The 9,851-nt window shown below is 37.7% G+C and overlaps 1 protein-coding gene across 2 annotated transcripts; it reads right to left on the bottom strand.

Moving 5' to 3' along the window:
- Window positions 1-3,331: 3,331 nt before the first annotated feature.
- LOC104586479 (Rieske (2Fe-2S) domain-containing protein) lies at window positions 3,332-9,525 on the bottom strand. Of its 2 annotated transcripts, none has more exons than XM_010243729.3 (3): window positions 8,900-9,525; window positions 3,962-4,243; window positions 3,332-3,878 (listed from the first exon to the last, which is right to left on the bottom strand). In XM_010243729.3, exons 1-3 carry the CDS (start codon window positions 9,311-9,313, stop codon window positions 3,690-3,692), a joined length of 885 nt encoding a protein of 294 aa, XP_010242031.1. In that variant the 5' UTR covers window positions 9,314-9,525; the 3' UTR covers window positions 3,332-3,689. The 2 variants fall into 2 exon arrangements, with proteins under 2 accessions (XP_010242031.1, XP_010242032.1); XM_010243730.3 differs by having other exon boundaries at window positions 3,962-4,222; window positions 8,900-9,518.
- Between the last annotated feature and the right edge of the window lie 326 nt (window positions 9,526-9,851).

The following is a 9,851-nucleotide window of genomic DNA, read 5'->3' as shown; positions in this document are numbered from 1 at the left end:
GAGGAAGTACCACGTATCGTGGGAGATTATTGGTAGAGGGGACGTCCAGATTCAAAAGGTAGCATCAACAAAGATTGTGGCAAACCCATTGACAAAGCCACTCACACAAAAAGTGTTTGAGAAACATGTGAAAAGTATGAGACTCCGGCTTGTACCCGATTGGGCCTAAGTGCAAGTGTGAGTTGTTAAACAGTGTATGCCCTTAGCTCCAATCAGATTGATGTACATTTTGTCATTTATTGTAAATGAATAAAGTACATAATTGATTCATGTTATCTATGTTGTGTTTCTGTGTAATACCCTTAAATTGGACATTTATGAAACTCGTGTTAGTTTAGAATCTTCACAGTCGTTAGATAGACGTAGGGAGATTTATCCCGCCAAGGCTGACACTAATGTGCTGCCAAGTTGGTTGGGTGGCTTGTCTCAGTTGCCAAGGTGAGACCTAAAGCACATGTAGTATAGATTTGCTTGAAACCCTAAATCGAACCATTTTCCAGTTATGCCCTAGACCTTGGAGATAGATGGGCAAAAATGGAAAGTTATACCTAACCCTTAGACTTGATTATGGTACTACACTAGGTGTTGGATTGGGCTGTCTTTGATATGCCAATCAGTGAAATCCTTAGCGGGGGTCAAAACCAGGATATGTTGGGGCAGCTTGAGAATTCACATGAGTGGGTGATCACAGTGATAGAATCCACCCATTTGTCGGACAAAGTGAATGATCAGGGAATGCACTCTCTCTAGTGGAAACCTAAACTACTGGCAGTTGATTTCAAACTTGTTGAAATTTGTTTTATAAAATATATTTATATAGAGATATACATATATGTTATGGTTTCACAAAATGTTTGCAAAATATTTTAACTCTCGGAATCCATATAATCAGAGAGTGCAACATTGTATCTCACAGCCAAGTGAGAGGTCCTCTCTTGTCGGATAGTGTTTGATCATTATGGGCCGAGAGGTTAAGTGAAAAACCATTTATGGCTTTTACCTTATGGGCTAGTCTCATTTAAGTCCATAGTCTTTGGGCCTTCATAAGGTGGTTGGACCCAAAGACCATTTAGTGTAAATGTTGGGCTTGCTAAGAGCCCATAATAATGGATTCAAAGGCTAGGCTAAACCCATATGGCTTTTGTGGAGATCAATGTTAGGGTCCCACGCCATACAAAAAGAACCAAACTATCCAACAAATTAAAGGGGAAGTGAGCCTGATGACTTAATGGGCCTAAAGCCCAATTCGAACTGGCTTAATGAGATTAATAAGAGATGGACGAATTCGAGTTTAGATTTGCTTCTAGATCAGCAAGAGGATAAGATATGTCTTATCCACTTAGGAGTTCTGATCCAAATAAAGATTTGGATCAATGAACCCTCTCCTGATATAATTAGGAAGCTCTAATCCAAGAATGATTATAAATAGAGGGAGAAATCCTTCTGTTAAACACTTTTTGCAAATCCTAGATCTCTCTATTCTTGGACTGATCAAGAAAGGTTCTTGATTCTAAGTTTTGCTAGAAGAATTAGAGTTGAAGTTGTGGTCACATCCCCTATGTGATCCTTGCTGAAGGATTGCAATTCTTACCGAATAATTTCTTTGTTGATCATGCTTCACCCTAAGCTATGTCATCTTTAATGGAAGTGGGATTTGGTATCCTCTTTGAGCGTGAACACCTACACAAGGAGCTACTTGCGTGGATTTCGTATATGGTATAACCCTCCTTTAATCTTGGTTTTAGATTTGGTCCGACTTGTTTCAAAAACGAACATTGAAAAATACAATTTTTCTAAATCAAGGAATAGGGTTCCTAGAAGGGAGAAAGAAAATTTTTGAAATTTCGCCCAACCACCTTTTTATGCGTCGGCCATCCATATGATGGATCTCCCTTCCCTCAATTCCCTCTGGTGATCTGAAGTGCAATAGCATGAAAGATTATCGAAAGCATGCTGGCAAATAAATGATGACACTTCAGTAAATGCTTTTACAGACCCATGGGTTCCAACTACAGGTGGAGTACCCAGCACGGAGTGCAATATTAAATGGAAACCAGAGCAAATCAATAAAGGATGTCTTCATCTATGAAGAATTGCTCAGAGAAGGTTTTGAAGCAAAAGCAGTAGAAGTCATATGAGGAAGAGAAAGAGAATCTGATATATTGCTATGGAGAAGATCAATATTCAATTAAATCAGCTTATCAAATATTACTACAAGGCCAACTATCAATTTCAAACCAAAATAAAAACTGGAAAGAAATTTGAAAGGTAAAAGCTCTCTACAGATTCCAGTTTTTCATGTGGGAAGCTTTATGGGAAGGCCTACCAACAACCGACAAGCTGAAGTTCAAGTACATACAAGAAGGCTGTATGCTATGTAAACATGGCATAAAAACATTAAATCATCTGGTGTTCTTCTATGCATTTGCAAGGGTAGTCTGGCTGCAAGCTAGTCTAAGAATAAATCCAGACAGAACTATAAATAAAACAATGCATGAAATAATTTAACATTGGTTAGAGGACGTGCTAATCTCACTGAGCAAAGAAAAGAAAAGAAAGTATTTTGCAAAATTCATGGTGATTATAGAATAAAAGATACCCAGTCACAAACTGCTATATGTAGAAAGATAAACTGACAGTGACAATTTCAGCTCACTCAGGCTTCACTGCAATTTCAATAATAGGGAAGCAGAACAGCTTAGTGATGACAGAAACAGTTGGTACATGTTTGTTTTTCGGAAAATGTAGGGGGAGAAGTTGGTCAATTGGAACCATGTTCCCATTGACCAATAACCCCTCGTTTTTTTTTTGGGGGGGGGATTGGGTCATTATCTCACTTGCCAGGTAAGTGTATTTACCCGGGTAAATGGCCAAAAGAAAAATGAATGGGGCCTTGGAGTTTTTGTTGATGGATCTTTTGATATGATAACAAGAAGTGCAGGTGCAAGTGCTGCTATTATGTCTTTTGAAAATATAATTCTTGCTACAACAGGCAAATATTCCAAGGCTCTAGGGAGTGCAGATGCAGAACTAGGAGCAATACTACAGGGATGGAGCTCACTTGTGCTAAAAAAGGGTTACAAACATGGTAAATTTGTCTCATGCAGCAGAGATAGTAACAAAAAAAGAAAGATCAGCAGGTTCCCATGGATGGGGAAGCCCATTTTGGAAGTAATATGGGGCATGCCTTTTGTTTGTCTTTTTGTATGAGGTATATAAGCAGAACCAATAATAGAATAGCCCATGATATAGCTTACTATGTATCGATCCTAATGTACCTATAAGGAATGTTCCAAGTGTGAGTGAGAATTTTCTGTTTGCTTATAAAAAATAAAAAAAAAGCATTCTTTTTTTCTTCTTTACAATGGTAAACACAATTTTTCTTATACATTCTGCTCGTGTACAAGTTATGGAGTCATGGAAAATCATCATCATCATCTAAGCCTTGTCCCAACTATATGAGGTCAGTCATATGAGTCCTGTTTTTCCATTTGGTATACAACTCAATAAAATACATTTAATTGAAAACATCAAAAAAATATATATATCCAAGTTATCCAAATCTGGGACAAATGTAATTCATAAAAAACCATAGTTGGGTGATAACAATAAGATCTTCATTTATCAGGATATATTACTTCATCGGATATCAGGGATTTCTTCTCAAATGGAATTTCTGAATTTGATGTTTAATTGAAAGCATTTGATGCAGCATAAATGAAATCCAAGAAACCCGTTCCCTTGAGAAGACCTTTACCAGTCAATAGCTCAAAATCTAACAACAGCAGGAAGCCAATTATGGCTGCTTTCCCATTTATCAACTCATTCTTTCCTGTAAAACCGAACCCCCCTACATCCTCATCTATCACCATTCTTATCTGATATACATTAACAAAATAAAATCAATAAATAACAAGATTCACTTTACAAAAGCTAATTAAGATAATTGAATTTAATATACCTCATCTACATTGACATCTGATGCAGTAAGACCTGGTTGAGCTTTTCCACTGAATACAATCTCTGCCGAACCACCAGATTCGGACCCTCCCTCCATGCTGATATAAATGTTCTCTGCATCTACTTTTACAGGATAAATGAAGAGTGTCCTCAAAGCAGGTGTAAGGACTCTCAGCACAGGGTTCTTAGGATACCAGTCCTTGATAGCTCCAGTCCTAAGATCAAATGTACTGTCTGTTGTTGGGCAAACTATGCAACCATCCTGGAAAACACAACTGCTGATCTAGCTTTGAATCATCCAGTAGAAATAATAAATATTTCTCTTTATTTACTAGTATTCAAAAGTTGCCTTGTGCAGGTAGTAATAAAGACAAGTAAGGTCCATTCTTGCATTTCATTTTAATTCAAAACACACATAAAACAAGATATTCTAAAGTTGTTTACCTCCAAAACACAGGTTTCTAGCAGTTATTGATTACAAAGCCTTCATTGTATGATTGGAAACAAAGATGAAATCTTTGTTGATTTGTTCCTGTGGAAAAGATGAACTCAACCCACATAGTACTGTCATTTATTGCAGCTACTCAATCCTGGTAATTATATCAACTTGATATCAAGAATGCTTTATGCATGGAGATTTATAAGAAATATTCATGTAGCCACCCCCTTGTTTTGAACTGCTTGGTGAATTTAGGAAAGTACATTTGCTCAAGAAGGCAATACAGGGACTGTAGCAATCACCTTGGACATGATTTGACAAGTTCAACACAGCAGTAAAGAGATTTGGGTATAAACAAAGTCAGATGGATCATACCCTTTTTGTCAAGCATAAAGGATCATCCACCTCTGCGCTTATTGTTTATGTGGATGACATTGTTGTGATAGGAAATCATCCAGAGGCAATCAACAAGCATAAGTTCATGGCCTTAGAGTTTGAAATTAAAGGCCTAGGAGATTTAAATACTTCCTAAGCATTTAGGTTTCACAATCTAGGAGAGGTGTATTAACAAGCATAAGTTCATGGTCTTAAGAGTTTGAAATTAAAGACCTAGGAAATCTAAAATACTTCCTAGGAATTTAGGTTTCACAATCTAGGACAGGTGTATTTATTCCACATAGGAAGCATGTGCTGGACCTACTCCAAGAAATAGGAATGTTGGGATCTGATCCAGAAAATACTCCCATAGATCCTAATTACAAGGTCGATGCATCGGATAGAGTGGTCTCTGATTTGTGATGAATTCAGGGGAGTTTCCCTAAATGATATGTTAAGGGGATGGCAAATTGTGGCTAGTTTTCAAAATACCATGTTATGGTCCTAAATGTTAAAGTGCTTGGCTTGATGTATTCCATCAGTCTTAAGGCTTTTGGCGTATTGGTGAAGCATGCAACATACCAGGCAGCAAAGAATGAAAGAGCAGTCCCCATCTACAGGGACTCTTATACTTAATTTTGATCATGACAGTTCACAGCTGTCACAACAGTGAGTGGTGACCTACTGATCAGTTTATATTTGGTTTCAACCGTGGTGGATAGGATCCACCATTGCAAATTGTGTTCTTTTTGTTGTAAGGTTATTTAATTAGTGGGGTCCCACCCACCAAATCATAGCAGTTCACACTTGTAACAAAAAAAAATAAAAGATTATGAGTATATTTTGTGTGGTGGATAAGCTCCACTAAATGCCAATTGCATTCAATAGCAAAAGGTGGAACTTGGGATGGGATTAGAAAGATTATGAGAGTCCTTTCCTAACCCAACTCTAGAGAGAGGATAAAGATTAAGACTGGAGCTGTTCAAAAGGAGAGAAAGGAAGAGATAAAAAAGAAAAAAATTATACATTACCTGTGTATTTATCCTCTTCTTGTTTACTCGACAGAGCTACAGTTTCCCTCTTCTCTATTCTCTCTTTTTGTTTTCTTTTTCTTTTCTTTTCCTCCTCTTTTCTTCCTCTCCTTCCCCTTTTATACAGAACAAAGTACATATGGGAAGGGGAGTTAAGGTAACCTCCCCACTCTTCATACGTGGGATGGTTGTTCAACTTCTCCCATAACTGAAGAATTTGAAATTTAAATTCAGGTGAGGTGAGCTAGCTGTCAAGTCTAGCTTTTTCCTTTTTTTTTTTCTTTTTTTTGTAGGTTTTTTAAGATGGGGAACATAGTTGTCAAGGTGACGCCTAGGCAGGCACCCTTGGAGGCTCGCCTCGCCCAGTCGCCAAGCAGTTTTGCATACTGTGTAATAAAATACTTTTATACTGTTATTTTTTTGAGATTATAATTATAAAATAAACATTATTAAAGAAAAATATTCATTTTTTGTGTTTATAAACTAATTTATTTTTATTATTTTCTTATTTGTTAGGGTTTAATCAACACAAACATTGCTAACTGCTGTATTGAACCCTCAATGACTTCAAAATCTGAACCAATAATTAAGGGAAGAACTTAAAATTTTGTCTAATCAACACATTTTCTTCTTCCACTTCTTCTTCTTCTTCTTAAAATTTTCTTTTCTTCTTTTCCTATAACAAAAATAGGGGTGAGCCCCTACATTTTTTTATTCTTTTTCTTCTCATAAATATGTTGATTTTCTAGACTTAAACATGAAGTTTAAGAAAATTATGGATAGTTATTAAAGAAAGTTGGTTATGGAACCTAGGGAATTACCCTAGGATATGTGATTTTTACTTAAAATCCATCGCTTAGGCAATGCCTAGGAACCCACCTAGGCGACTAGGTGAGAAGGTGCTCCCCTGTCGCTTAGCCTCGCCTTAGCGCCTTGAAAACTATGATGGGGAAGTAGATAAGGCTTGACTTAATCCTTTTTCAAATAGGTTATATGATTCAAATTTGTATCATTCTCCTAGGTGTGGCCCACTTTAACTATCAAATCAAGTTGTGAACTATCATGATTTGGTGGGACCCCCCAATTAAATAACCTTGCAACAAATTTATCAAAAAGTAACCTTGCAACAAAACCAAAAGCATACAATTTGCAATCGGTGGATCCTATCCACCACAATTAAAACCAAATATAAACTGATCAATGGATCACCACCCACTCTTGTGATAGTTGTAAACTGTCATGATTTAGTAGGACCCCACCAATTAAATATGTGGGCCATGCTCACTATCAAATCAACATAATCCCACTTATCAATTGGGGCCACTGTTAAAATATTCAAATTTATAGCATTAAAGTGGGCCATGTCCACTATCAAATCAACAGTGGGTCCCACTTAACATTTAGACCGGTCCCACTTGGACCAAAATTTAAAACTTTATTTTCTTTTCAGTCAAGGGACTTCTAACTTTTCAAATCTAAAATGCAGACCCCTGACCTTTCTCCTTCAAAATTCTCTTGTTTCTGGTCTCTCCAAAGCAATATGAAATGCAGGTGGTTTCTTTAGATTGGCACCTTTGAGGGCCTCCCTAGCCGCCTTCTAGTCCTTCCATCGAACAGTGGATATTCGCTAGCAACTACAATCAAGAGTTTGAAGACTTCGTCAAGAAAAAGCAGATCCATGAGTGTTGGGGTTGAGCCTACATCTTTAATCTCAACTAGAATTCTTGCAAACTACATATTTTCCCATCTTTTATTTCTGAAGTCAAATCTTTTAAAACTTCCCCAAGCATTTCCTATGGCCCTAAAAACCTCTGTAGTCTGTACACCAGGCATGCAGTGGTATCCCATAGACATCGATCTTGGTGTACCTCATTTTCTCTACTTCCATTCTTAGAACTAGATGACCAATGGCTGAAAAAGATTCCGGGTTCCTCTTTTCTTTTTTTTTTTTTGGATTAATGATTCTGGGTTCCTCTTTTTTCCAATGCATCCCCTTGCTAGGGCTTCTTCTATATCTTTTTTCCACCTAAAACTAAACAAAAATAAGGGCTCCCCCATCCTTCGAACATAAAAGCTTAGGTTTCTCCATTCTTAGCTTGCCCATTCCTTCACATCTCTAATGTCAAGATCCTAGTGAACAAATCTACCTACTAGACAACTATTTAGGAACACCAATCATTCCTCACCCTTGCCTCCACCCCTAAAAGGCACAACTCTAATCGTAATCAACATTGGTTCTAGGCTTCTTGCCACGTCGCTACTGCTGAAACTAAAACACTCTGTGACAATTATCAGTGAAAGATAATTGACAATTGCTAAGAAACTTTGGGAATTACCCTAAGATTTAGGGTTTTCCTTAAAAAAAAAAAACCATCACTTAGCATTGCTTTAATGCCTTGACAACTATGTTCCTGTAGTATTTTTGCTTAGAATAATGTCCATATGACCAAGATCTTCCCTCTTATCCTCCATCCTATCTCGTCCTTTTGCTCAGGTTGTTCCATTCCCTTCTGCAGCTATGCCTTCTACTTTCTCATCAAACTTTTGTGTGCTCAACGTCCTTTTAAGAAGCTTTCTTTCCTATTCAACTCCTTGACTTCATCTTACCTCTTAAGATGCAGCCACATTCCAAAACCCAAATACCCTAGTTATTAAGATGAAGTAGGATCAGTAAATTATGTCTTCAACCAGTGTATCCCAAACAACTCAAGATTGTTTTAGAGAATTATAATAGATAATTAATTAGAAAACAAATGTTTAAAAGCAAAATGGGTCAATTGATACAGCAATGAAGAAAGAAATAAAACCTAAAATCTTAACATTTAAAAATCTTCGTTTCCAAGGATGGCAGCAGTATGGAATCCAATGGACAAAGTCATATGGAAAAGGAAACATCCTGAAGTTTACTGCAAAGAAAAAGCAAATGCTAATAACAAGTGAGGGAAAAATGAATACTATCATATGATCAATTCATAAATTCACAATTAATATGGTGTTTTATTCAGAATATTCAATGCCCTAGTTTGCTAACTCCATTTCATAAAATCACAAGATAAAACAATGAACGGAAAGGAATCAGCTCATGCCATCGAACCTGGGTCAGCTTTGCATTGAGCAAGCCTTCGCTGTAAGCTCCTTCAGCTGGCGATCGATTCTCAATTGCAAAGATCTCATCTTTATACCAGAGAAGAAGAATCGTCTCCCCATCCTGTATGATTACACGCCGCTCTCCCTTTGGCAGTGCCGCCAGCGGGACAACCGGAACCCATTTCTTCCCGCTCCCACCACTGTCTCCAGAAGCTTGAGACTCTTGGGCCACAGAAACTTCAGTCGCCTTGCAGACAACGGTCTTGGAAGTTCTCAAAACCCGGGAAGAGCTAGCCAAGCAAGGGCCTGAGGAACACTTGCCAGTAGAGACTAGGCAACTGAGGGGCAGCCACCTCCGACAGCGAAGAGGAGAAGAGATAGAGAGCACCCCCGGAGTAATCTTTGACGCCGTTGAAGCCATCAAAAAGAGCCAAGAAATTAAGAGCGGTAACTGCAACTACAACAGCTCCAACTGTATCATCGAGAACGAAGTGAAATTAGAGGAAAAAAAAACAATGAATGGTTTTCCATGGCCACAATATATGGATAACGAATCATGGCCATTGTTTATGGGTTCTGTTTCGGTCTCTGAGGGACCGACCCATGTTTGAAGCTTCAATTTTGTAAGACGGTAGCAAGTAGCATAGCAAGTGTTCATACAACGCGGCCAAATATTGGACACATATGAAATAGATGAATTCGGATCAGCTACCAACACACAGTGCCAACATCCCAACTGTAAATTGCAGCCGTACATCGGAAACATCGAGTTCGGATCGCCTGCCAATGAAATACATTTCAAGTGGGGTGAGCAAGAAAAACCCAAAATCGAACCGAAAATTCAGTTAATCGAATTCGGTTCAGTATTTTAAAAAAATTCCGTTAATGAATATAGAAAAGCGGCGGTTAATCAAACGAACAAGTATATATATATTTCTATATTTTATATATATTTATGT

Source organism: Nelumbo nucifera, chromosome 5 (genome assembly GCF_055504915.1).
Source record: "Nelumbo nucifera cultivar China Antique chromosome 5, China Antique-T2T, whole genome shotgun sequence".
In the NCBI taxonomy this organism is placed as follows: domain Eukaryota; kingdom Viridiplantae; phylum Streptophyta; class Magnoliopsida; order Proteales; family Nelumbonaceae; genus Nelumbo; species Nelumbo nucifera.
Note: the sequence above shows the minus strand (reverse complement) of the source record. Positions and strands in the feature narration are given on the sequence as shown.